Raw genomic sequence first — 12,555 nt, 5'->3', positions numbered from 1 at the left:
TTGCAGGAAGTTGCAGCTGCATTTTTCAGACCTCTTGAAGGACACTTTGAGACACATGTCTGTGCGTGACTTAGGATGGAACTTGGTGGAACTTTTTTTGAATAGATAGTCAAAGTTACATGTTAGTATTTCATAAGTTTGATTTCATACCCAGCTCAGAGTGCCGAATTCTCATATTCAAAGTTAAAATTGGTGTTCTTATCCCATTAAATATACTTTACCAATCTTCAGCCATGTTCTCTATTAGCTTTTGATTGAATAGAGTGGTTTCAATACTCTCCGTACTAGTTGAAAGGAATGCTGAAAACATGTGTCAAAATTTAGTTTTTCAGCTACTCCGACAACTATCACTTTCAACGCTTGTTTTAGTAGTTTTACTGCTTTGTATAGCTTATCAATATACTTTTTTCAACAACGGATGCTACAACCTATAAATACTTGTAGATACTTATTATTGCCGGATAAAATAACTTGAAATTTTTATTTTTCTATATTCATTAACGAGATTTTTAGCCCTGGGCTAGTTCATCTCGGGACCAACGGCTTTACTTCCCTTCCGAAGGAAGTCGTCACTGGAATTTTTTGTGACTATTTCGGGGATGGGATTCGATCCCATGTCCTCGGCGTGAGAACTTGAAATTTGATTTTTGTCTATGGAGCGACGGACTGTGCATCGGTGAGGCAAGAGTTCGAATCTAGTGTGGGGCAAAAGTTCGCTGGCTGAAACACAATGTGTCGAAACTTTTATGACAGGCATACGTTATACCAGCCATAAAATTATGTTTGCCGAAAAATTCAAACTACATTTTTATTAAAAAATTGCCATAAACAGGATCAATTGTCATGGACCTAAAAATAGCAGTTTTTCGTAAAACTCAGTTCAAACTTTAATCTTCGGTGACCTTTTTTTCTCAAAATCAGGCATATTTCGTTATAATAAAAAGAATATGTGGATTTTAACCAATTTGCAAACTTTTCCGCGAGACATGGCTCGAACTTTTGCCTCACTAGGGGCAAACACTTTTGCAAAAACTAATGCACCTCAAAGCATGTTTATGATAGGTCTAGAAATATCCTTACAGAAAATATCGAAAAAGATTATATTTTTATTTTGTTCCATGCAATGAAAGTTCATCCGAAAATTAAAATTTTCGCGTATCAATCAATTTCTATAAAAATTGAAGTGAAAGTTTCTTACTAGAATAACATTCAAAACATAAATCTTAGAAAGAAATTTTTGTCGCACTCGAACTTTTGCCCACTTTACTCTTTCGTTTCTAAACCAATTTCAATTGTCTATGGCTTATTTGAATGTTAATCAAAGGGGCTTTCATACTTGGCTTAATTACCATATTTAAAGTATTCAAATCAGCATTTGGGATTCAACCTTGGCATTCTTAGCTATTTTTCGCAGCCATGGTCTTTTGGTTCTAATTTCCACAATTTTCAGTCGATTTTAATTAAATTGACACAACACTATTCAAATATCATTAATTGTACTTGCAAGTCGAACGGTCGGTATCACATTTAAATAGATGTTCCCTTGGGTCTGTCCAAAAGTCAATTGCCGCATTTCCATAATTATTTTGTACGCAGTAGCGTAGCTAAGGGGGTGCGGTGGGTGCGGTCCGCAATGGGCCCCGGGTTATTAGGGGCCCCGAAATCATGGCGAATATTTCTCATAGTATTGGAAATTGAATTTTTTACAAACTTAAATATATAGAGGCAAAGAAAACCAGGTTTGGAGGGGAACTGAATCGGTAATGGTTAGGGGCCCCTTTATCATCCAGTGTATTAATAAGAGTTTTTTTTAACGCTATAGAGCAGTACTTTTTAAGGACATATAGGAAGGAATCCCTATCATGGCAGAGAAAATGGCTTCCTCACACATACAAACATGTTTGCTGGCAGTTCACATTATTTCTCAAAATATTTCACTTACCCTTTATTTGATCAGTCCAAAATTGCTAACAGGACATCAGAACACTATAATCTTACCATTTCCATAGTTATAGCAACTCAAAACTAGTTAAATTTCTCCAATCGTGCTCATTTTCAATACAAACGACGAACATTCCTACGTTTGTTTACACTTATTCAGCCGCGAACGAGAGCCACTTTCACCCGGATTTTATCATTTTCGCTGCACGTAGAACACCGTACACAGTTACTTTCACTCCCTGGTTATTAAAAAAACACTTTCTGGTTAAATTCTGATGGACACTACTTAAAACTTCACAAAACCGTGCTTAAAACAATCACCGATAACAACTTTTCGCTTTTTTTATTTTTCTAATTTCGAGTCGGCTGCTTGCTAGCAGTGCTGTCAGAAATGTTGATGATTACGTACAGTATCAAGCAATAGTGTTCAGTTGAAGTGAAAATGACTCAAACTGACTCAGCGATTACTGGCAACGACATGTTATTAATGATAATTTCACTAATACCAGCAAATAGAATAATATTGATTTGTGCACCACTACTTTCAAACAGAAATTTGCAGATTCAACGGAGTTTCACCTTAACAGAACATCGTGATTTTGGATTAAAAAATACCTAATTCTTGTAATTATCATGGGGCCCTCTAAAACTTGAGATCAGAAATCCAGGAACTAGTTTGGAAACATTTTATTATGAGTCATATACCAAGCCGAAATTAATGTTTATAAACAATATTATATGCATCCTAAAGAAGTTCTAAAGTTTATTTTTATATCGAGAACAAAGGTGAATAAAGGTCTCTAAAGTCCCTTACGCAAAACAGTTTCTGAAGCTCCTTTCTTTTTTTTCTTTTTTTGCATTGCAATGAATCTTGATAAATTCTTGAGGCTCCAGAGATCACTACGTGACTACTTCATAGGTTCCTAAATTTATCTTCAGGAATTCTTTTAGAGATTGATTTAGAGCTTTCTTCGGGAACACGTTCAAAGATTTCTCCAAGAAGTCTTTCAGAAATTTGTTTAGCAATTCTCTAAAGAATTTGTCTTGAAATTTCTTAAATGATTTATTGAAAAACTATTGGACTGCTGAAGGATTTTCTGGAGCAAAATCAGCTTAGCTTAGCTGATTTTGCTCCAGAAAATCCTTCAGCAGTCCAATAACGGAGTTACAACGAAAATTCTCTCAAAATTGTTTACAGGGTTCCTTCGGTAATTGCAATGATTTCTCCAGATTTTACACTGAAATACCTTGAAAATATTTCTAATGAAATTTCATCAGAAAAATAAATACGGTCTATTCTAGGATTGGTGAGATTCTTGATTTGCAATTTTTCAGAAATACTTCCAGTTCTTTCGAGAACCAATCTTTCAAGGAATACCTAACAGACTATCACATGAATCATAAATTCTTTCAGTATTCGTTCCACTAAACCTATAAGGAATTCTTCCAGGAATTCCACAATAAATTCAACCAGGGATTCTTCGAAAATTATTCGAAAATTTCTTGATTTGTGTTTTGTGTAAATTCTGCTTAGAAAATTTATTAAGTTGTTAAAACCCCAAAAGGCTACAGCATATATTCCTATAGTTCCTCGAAGAGCTCCATTTGCGGAAATTTGAATAGTTTTATGTAATTATGTTGTTAGTTTCGCAGAAGACTCGTCCAAGACTTTTTCAAGAGTCCAGAAGAGATCCAGAGTCCTTTGAAAGACTTGTCTCATGTAGAAATTTATGCATTTCATCAGTGATATTTTTAAAAATTCGTTCAGATGTATCGCCAAGAGCTTCTCAGGAATTCCTTCCAATGATTTCTGAAAAATTTCCTCAGCATGTTCTTGTACAAATTCCTAGAGAAATCTTCTTAAAATTCTTTGACATCTTCTTAAAGAAATTTTCTGAGAGTATCTTTGGATAAAAGAGTTCTTAGGGTATCTTTGAAAAAAGTTCTGGTTGAGTTCTTCAAGATTCCTCAAAAGACAATTTTTGAGGAATTATTTGAGAAGCCTGTGAAAGAATCGTTCAATGTAGTCCTGAAGAAATCTTAAACTAAAAAGCTGCAGGGAATTTTAAGCCAATACCTGAATTACATTCTGATGAAACTCCAGAAGAAGATCATTAAATTTCACATAAACTTTCAGAAAGACGCTTTGATAGTTGTCTGGTCGAGTTACTAGAGGAATCCTTATTGAAACGTGGTTCTTGTTCAGTCCCTTTTTGGTCTTTTTTTCAGGCATGAGGTCCCCAAAGTTCCCTTTAGACAGTTGACCGCTATCAGCCCTGAAGAAGTCGTATCGGTATATTTCTCTTCATTGTTTGACATTTTGATTACTAAATGAAAAGTTAAATACGACTTCAACAATAGATGAACACAAGGTCCATTATTTTCAATCCGAAATATTAATGTTAGCTGAAGGCAGTACCGTAAAACGGGGTAACTTTGATAATGCGGGTAACTTTGATAGTGCGAGACCCACAACATATTAAACGAAATAACGAAGTTTCTGTTAATCAGTTAAGCAAAACGAATGCAAAAGTAAAGAGTATTAGTATGACACTTCATGTCAAAGCTATTTTCATTGGAATCAAGTGCATTTGAGGCTTTTTATATGCATATTAAAAGTTGACACAATTTTAGCATTCTCGAAACGCTTACAAACAATCTGTTCTACGATCACTATTTGATGTAGTTTTGAATAGTTGGCCACTTTTCTTTGACAGCCTAGTTACCATAGAACTTGAATACGGTCTCAAATCTCTTAGCGAATAGCATTTTCACAAACTGGGACCATTTTTGTAATCTAAGTCAGAAATTTCCATATAACGTTAAACGCCTTGAGGTATGCAATGCCCTACAAATGTTCGTTATTCATTCAATTTTGTTCGATTCATACTCCATTATCAAAGTTACCCCAAAACAGAAAACCAACTTTCGATTATATGAAAAATTATATATCCATTCATAATAAATCTTTAGGAAATCTATCGACTGCAATCGATAGCTAGGATGCCAGTAATTGTTTTAAAAATATAAATTGCACATCTTTGAAACAGCATGCATAAATATTCAAGTTTTCTTCGAAAAAACTATCAAAGTTACCCCGTTTTACGGTATTTCGTATTATTTCGATTAATTGACACAGAGTTTTACGCCACTGTTTGCACGGATCAAACAAAACTGCTGAAAACTACAAAACTACATAACTATTAATATATTCGGGCTCTTTCAGCTCACTGAAAATAATTCTGGCCGGTTTTGTATTCCCTGGAACCGGTTCTTGGGGCATCATCTTCTTCTTCTTGGCATTACGTTCTCACTGGGACAGAGCCTGCTTCTCAGCTTAGTGTTCTTATGAGCACTTCCACAGTTATTATCTGAGAGCTTTCACTGGCTAAGTTGCTATTTTCGCATTCGTATATCGTGTGGCAGGTACGATTACACTCTATGCCCAGAGAAGTCAAGGGAATTTCCATTACGGAAGGATCCTGGACCGACCGGGAATCGAACCCAGACACCTTCAGCATGGCTTTGCTTTGTAGCCGTGGACTCTAACCACTCGGCTAAAGAAGGCCCAATCGGTTTTTTTTTTTTAAATTTATTTATGAGTATCTACAAAAACACTGCCAAAACTTAATCTTAAAAATCCAAATGAAATTTTTTTAAATATTACTTCTTGGATTAAAATCTCTGCAACGAATATTTGTATTGAAAAATATCATAAACTCATACTTGTAATTTTGAAGTTTTACATTTGATAGATAAAATAAGCGGGAAAAACTGAAAACAAATCCTGCATTCATTTCATTAAGAGTATCAATCCATTTTTGGTGGGCTTTCTTAGAGGAAAACTCCGACTTTCCCAACACCGTTTTTGACAAAACAAAACAAAAGGAGGATGTCGTTCATAATTTAACGTTTCATGCAAAATAGGTTCAGAGATTGTGTGTTATGATCATTTATGCATACAATTGAGTACAAGTTCGTTTTTTTGCATTGCCAGTGTTCAGTACAGAACGTGCCGTAAACATGTGCAACTTAAGGTGCATCCGAATGTGGCCCCTTCTCGACCCACTTCGACTACGCCACTGAGTGCACGAGTATCAACAGTGAGAGTGAGTACCATGTGAGTTACCGACAGGAACTTAAGTGCCGTGAGTTCCCTATGAGTGAGTATATCCACAACGAAAGTTCCTGTGAGTTCCATCAGAGGGTGCTGTTCCAGAACCTTCGAGAATGAGAACCTTCGAAACTTCTAGAACACGAATGCACTGATATAAATACGCGACCGCTCCACCATGTGAGTCTGTTCTGTTTCAACCGCTACGATTTATACATCGAACAGTAAAGTGAAAAGTATTCCGAAGTAAAGGGTAAATAGTGAACAGTGTAAAAAAGTGTTGTAGTGTAAATAAAGTGTAGTGACTAGCAGAAACAGTAGTGTTGATTCCCTTCATCCGAAAAATACAGTCCACCCCGACCCGACTGGAGTTGGCCACGGTTAACGCACCAACAGCCAGATTGGAAGCGTTTTTTTTTTGTTAGCGCGCCTGCTCATAGACAGGCTTCGAAAAGCCCTAGCAAACGGATTCCTATTTGGCATTGTCGGAGTGAAGGTTTGGTTCCATATTCATGTTTCACTGAACAGCTTCTTGTTGATCAGTCAAGGATGGAATATCAACTGGTGAGCTCGTTTCATGCTTTTGTTTCTAATAAGTCAAATAAGCGGCAAGCACTAAATTTCGACCTTCAGGAATTCTGTGCCAATTTTCGGATTTCCATACAGAGTAAACCAATAACGTATGAATCGGTCGAAATTTGGTGCTTTTCTTCTATGATGGTTTTCACTATTATTATGATCGTGAAGTGGATACTACGTTTATGCATGTGTTCAACAAACAACAAATAACACTGCGGAACACGTTTTTGTCTCAAGCACCAAAATACCGCTATTTTCTTATTTAAGGGTTGCTGAGTCCATTGCCATTTTCAGAAATATCATGGCACGTCTTGTTTTCGAGATATTGACTGTTGAAAATGCAAAATTTGACTGTTTCAGCCAACTTGCATGCAAGTTTGCAAGCTTGTACGGCAATTTATTTGCTTAATTTGTCACAGAATTTAAACTTCGTGTATAAAACAATCACTATCAACAAAGTTCGTAATATTTTTGATGGCAAAATGTTATTTTTTGGTCGTTAAGAAAGGTATTATTTTTTGCCATATATGAGAAACGAAGAATTTTATATGAAGACTGCAAGCATGTTGAGAAAAATCGATTTAAACTAAATTTGATCGTTAAATTTGAACTAAATTGTACCTAAATTGAAAGTTCAAGTCCTATTTAGCATTTTTGAAAGAATATATCACAAAAAAGTTTGATAAATCATACTTTGAATTTCATGTAAACATCAATAAAACCAGTGTTTTACGTAACTTTGGCGACCTGTAGCTAAAAATTGTGACGTGCTGGAACATTTCTGAGAACGGCATCAGATTCAGCTACCCAAAATCTATTAGAGACACATTAGTTGATCCTTGAGACACGCAAAAATGACACGGTTACTGTCGGAATAAACTTTTTTTTCTAGTTTTTCAAAATATTCAAATGTTTTTTTGTTCATTTTTTCAAATTAATATCTATACATCTATCTATCTATCTATTTTTCTATCTATTTAGATGTTTGCCCAGCCAATATTGAAAAGCACCCTGCAAATACGGAAATTTCTAGAGATATTTTGTTGTCCTTAACACAAAGTTACAAATTGTTACTAAGGGTCGACTTCGGAGTGAAAATTCAAACAGCTCGCAAAAATCAGTGTGACCGATTTCAGTTCGGTTAGGCTTAAATGGAAGGCAGACATGATTAGGTTCAGAAATTTTCTAGGAGATCCAGAGATGGTCACTGTGGCCACCTGGAACTAACTTTATCTGAAAAAGCCCCTTTAGAGACTCTTATTTTGCAAACCTGTAATTTAGTAACAAAACGAGTAATCTGAACCGTACATATATGGTTGAATAGGTATTCACGTGAACTGTGAATAGAAATTATTCGGTTCCGGAAACATGGAACATCCGAAAATTAAGTTAACATCGTAGTTTTGTATATGTAATTCACATTGGTACTATTCGGTTGATGGATATTTTGGCCGATCTGGACAATTCAATAAAATTGCTTGAATTTTTGCCCTAAAACTAAATGAATGGCCTTTTATGATTTTTTATGTTTGGATTTCTTTTGCCAAAAACATGAATTGATGATAATTCTGGTATTTTTAGAGAATCAGATGGCCACCTTGAAATACGTATTATGGGACTATTTTGTTTTATCATCAAAACTAGGCATGCGACGGTTCAGTTCTTATGATTCTGAATACCTGGACTCTTATAATTCATTTATAGATTATACAAAGAGTAGATTGTTGGGAGCCATATCCTATTATTTATCGCTTCGGCAGCGTTGTTTTGTTAACGGGATCATATGGCACAGGTTGTGCTACTTTTCCCCGAAAGTCGGTTCGGAATGTTTGGCACTCAAATTTGACATAACTTCATAAATTTCAGGGTGGTGAAAAAAAAAAACGATCATTTTATTATACCCATCTTATTTTGATTGGCGAGTCTTTGCAGTTGCACTATCCTCAGTATTATTGGCAGTATGTATTTAGTTGAGAATGACCAAAATCTCCTTTTTTGATTGTTCATCGTCCTTTCTAGTTTACCATTTTTGCGACTGAAGATAATTCTTGCCCTTTTTCAAACGGCAAAGGGGAAACGGGTCATTCGGGGAACTGGTGTTCGATAAAATGACATTTGTGGAAACGAATTCGGAGACAAGGAGCACAATGATGGTCACAATATACATAAATGTGTTCTTAAGCAACTCGACCAAGAGAAACCATGCGATTGTGAACCATGGAGTTGGGCAACTAGTAGTAGTTTTTTACCCTATTTCTGGACAAATCCTACTGGCAAATTGCAGCTCTACAGATTTGTGACCCAACTAACTTCGAAGGTGGATGATTGGGTTTGCAAGACATACTGTCTTAAGCAGTCCTGTTGATTTTTCACCACATACCCCTACAAAGGTTTGAGGAAGACGATATATCTTTTAGATAATTAATTATGATCAATGTTAACCAGGTTTGCAAACAATATACGGTCTGATTATTTCAACAGATATAAACAACAATCCAAGTTTCCATACTATGCAGCGAAAAAAAAAGGGTAAAAATCTGTTGGTCTCAACCATACTTTTTCATAAGTTTTACTAGTGATCAAGAAAGTTCAACAAAATCCAAAATATTGCCAGAATTGATTACCCCGCCAATGATGTCAAAACTATCGAAAACATTTGCATTTTCAAGAAATTTCTGACATTCAACCAAAAAACTCACTACTAATGCATGGCATCCACCAACAACCTAAATTCTCAATTCAAATGATCAGTAATCAAACAGTCGTTTATACCTGTGTACCGCGTGCGGGACTCAAACCTCCGTAGACTACACATAAAAAGGAATAGGAATAAGCTATAACTAAGTCAATATATAAAATATCCATCATCCCCATCGAGGCGAACATCGTAGTTTATCAGTGCCCCAATAATTAATTAACATATTTTACAATATAGTCAATACAAAATATCCGTTAGTCAAAACTTCGTCAAGATACAGTATTAGTCAAGTACATAGGCATCTAATTGAAAACATTTATTACTTAAAAAAACAAAGAGTTTTGTGAAGCACCGTACAAAAACTGTAGTGTTCCTAATTCAGTCGCGTTTCTAGAATTATACACGGAGAAATATTTTTACCTAATTTTTGAGTTTACTTTACCCAAAATTAAGTATATCGATTATAGTTTCAACCCAAAATCTCTCGGTTTTCTCTTTCTCCCACACGAATGTTGTCAAAAATAGAGAGAGCTGCATCTACCCAATGGGGGTACTTTGGCCCAATAAGCCAAATTTGGGTAAATGCAACTTTTCTTATGTTTGGGTCGAAAGAACTCAATTTTGCGTTAAATCAATCCAAAATTGAGTATATTTTTCTAATGGAATAAAAGCCAAACTACCTAGTAGGGACCTTGGAAATTTAGCCAAAATAGAGTTATTGGGCTCAACTACGGAATTGCGTTAAAACAACCCAAAATTGTGTTGAATTCCGTCTCCGTGTATCTATGAATGTCACTTCCTCTTTCAATTCGATCACACAAATATCGAAGCAATAAAACGTTAATTACTTTAAAAATGAACACCATCGTCAAGAATACAATTCTTCGCTTCACCGATAACCACTGAAGAGCATTTAATAAGAAAGACGAGTAAGTGAATCTGTTGCATCTCAAAATCAAACGCATTATTTTATTTTGCAAACGCTGCATTCTCGATATTTGTGTTTCATTCGCTAAAATAAAAAAGGGAGCGCAAAACTCCAGATGTGGAGAGATGATTGATTTGTACAAATGTATTTTACTAGTTAAATCGTTTTTCAATCGGCAGAGTATTCCATAGTTCTTGGCTATTTTCTTGATGACATTGTCGATGTGAGCGTCGAACTTTAGTCTGTCATCAATTATCATGCCAAGATATTTAATTTCGCGCACGCGATCAATTGTCTCATTATCAATTTGTATTGAGACGTCTATACTTATTCGATTCCGCTAAATCAACATAAATTTAGTTTTACTTGTATTCAATTTCAACTGTTTGTACTTCAACCATCTACTCAAAGAACGTAAATCTGCATTCATATGTGCAACGGCATCATCAAGAGTTTTAGCCGCAATGAATATCACGGTATCATCAGCAAAAAGATTAATGTCACAGAATTTCAAAATTTTTGACTTATTTAAAGGCATATGTTATACTCCATAGTAATTTCCGTTCGAATCTACACCAAAAAATGGACTGCCACAATATATTGCAATTCAAAAACAAAACAAAGGAACAAAGCGTTTCATGGCAAAATGGAATTAAATGGGCCCTTTCAGTTATTGAAAGTGGATACAATGTACTTCATAGTGTTCTACAGTTGATTTCATTTTCAAATAGACATATTTGTTCAACAGCATTCAGTTGCAACTGTTCTTTATTAATTTTTTTAAATATCGATAAATCAAATTTCAGAGCATAATGAGGAAAACAGGCTCTTCTAGTCATTGACACTAAATTTGGTGGATGGAAACTGTTACCATTCAATTCCTTAAAGTTTTATTGGAACATAAAGGTTTTCAAGAAACGCAATTAGCTGCATGAATTAGGTGTCGGTTTTGGCCCAAAAATTTCCCACTGAGCAATACTAAGAAAAATAGGTTTGTTAGTATGAATGATAGAAAATGTCACAACTTTAAGTAAAAGACTGGTAAACAAAATGCATAAGATGTAACGATTAAAATTTATACGAAGTCAACTCATTGCAGTTCGAATGAGCCATACTGAGTTTTTATCAGAGATACGGACACTTTGGTATGTTTGTTTTTAGGATGGCCCCAATCTTTCGCTCGGAAGTGTATAAACAAAATACGTCATCACCTCCCATTGACAAAAATGTTGAGATGATCCACAACAACAATGATCACAAATAGATAGGCGTTACGTAAAGCGAGGTGATAACGAATCCGATCCCCATACTCACTTGTCTCTGCGTGTGATCCATATCGGCTTGGCCCAGCTGCTCCATGATACGTTTACATACCGTAGACTGGAACGAATCCCAAACATCTAGAATTAATTTCGACCAAACAACAGTATCGATTGTGTCGAGTTTCACCCAAGCCTGGGGTTTATTTTGGATGCAAAATGTAAATCCATTTTCAAGGCCACTTTTTATACGTAGTAGATATGCATCGAGTTCTCCAAAATTTTGCCCGATATGGGTCGGCAATATCGTAGAAACTTACCTTGCCGCTGGCGGTTCCACCAGCCACTCCGATCAGAAAAGGAGTTTTGATTCCGTTTTCGGACCCATTGGCCGTTCGGATTCCGTTCGATTTCGCTTCGCTGGGACTATTTTGATCCATTTTTTTCTATTTTTTTAGGAAGTGTCCTCCACGTGAAGAAATATTGGATGTACACCTACTTTGTACGAAGGATGAATGAGCTATGAGAACTGCGGCACTGTCAAAAGTGCCTATCTGGCGGTTGCTGCTCAATGGGTGGAAGTGAGAAAATGATGATTATAGCATTGGTTTGGTGAGAACTGAGAAAAGCTTTGGATTATGGTGTAAGCTTCTTTGCATATGATTTTTCTTAGAAGCCCCGAAAGCTTTCATGTCGACTGATAGCTTTTCTTATAGAAAATTCCAATAGGAATTTAGTTAGCTGAACTTTTGTACAGTATGAATCTTAACTGTACAAAAATTGTATGATAATAACAATATTTCAATATCAAATGTTTTTTTTTAATTAAAATATACTTTGATCTACATTCTACATCTCTATTGAACATTCTCAAGAAAAAAAAAACTTTGCTCACAAATTAAACAATAAAATGTATCCCTACTAACTGGACGCTGATTACTACTACGCAAATCAAAAACAAATCGACGTATCTTATGGGATTGGTTAAATTGCAGTATAACATGGCAGTGGCTATATGCTATATGCTATTTATAAA

General features: G+C 35.4%; 1 protein-coding gene across 5 annotated transcripts in view; it reads right to left on the bottom strand.

Moving 5' to 3' along the window:
* Positions 1-12,057, bottom strand: part of LOC5571454 (probable uridine-cytidine kinase) — a 36,270-nt gene extending 24,213 nt beyond the window's left edge. For 3 of the 5 annotated variants that reach the window (XM_021853816.1, XM_021853815.1, XM_021853813.1), the window contains exons 1-2: positions 11,840-12,056; positions 11,575-11,640 (exon numbers count right to left, since the gene is read on the bottom strand). In XM_021853816.1, coding sequence (XP_021709508.1) covers positions 11,575-11,640; positions 11,840-11,959 — 186 coding nt within the window. In that variant the 5' untranslated portion in view covers positions 11,960-12,056. Of the gene's footprint in view, positions 1-11,574; positions 11,641-11,839 lie in introns of all 5 variants that reach the window. The other 2 variants (XM_021853814.1, XM_001659672.2) reach the window with 1 other exon arrangement.
* Between the last annotated feature and the right edge of the window lie 498 nt (positions 12,058-12,555).

The sequence above is a fragment of the Aedes aegypti genome, chromosome 3, assembly GCF_002204515.2.
Source record: "Aedes aegypti strain LVP_AGWG chromosome 3, AaegL5.0 Primary Assembly, whole genome shotgun sequence".
Taxonomy (NCBI): Eukaryota; Metazoa; Arthropoda; class Insecta; order Diptera; family Culicidae; genus Aedes; species Aedes aegypti.
The sequence above is the reverse complement of the archived record's forward strand: the minus strand, read 5'-3'. Positions and strand labels throughout refer to the sequence as shown.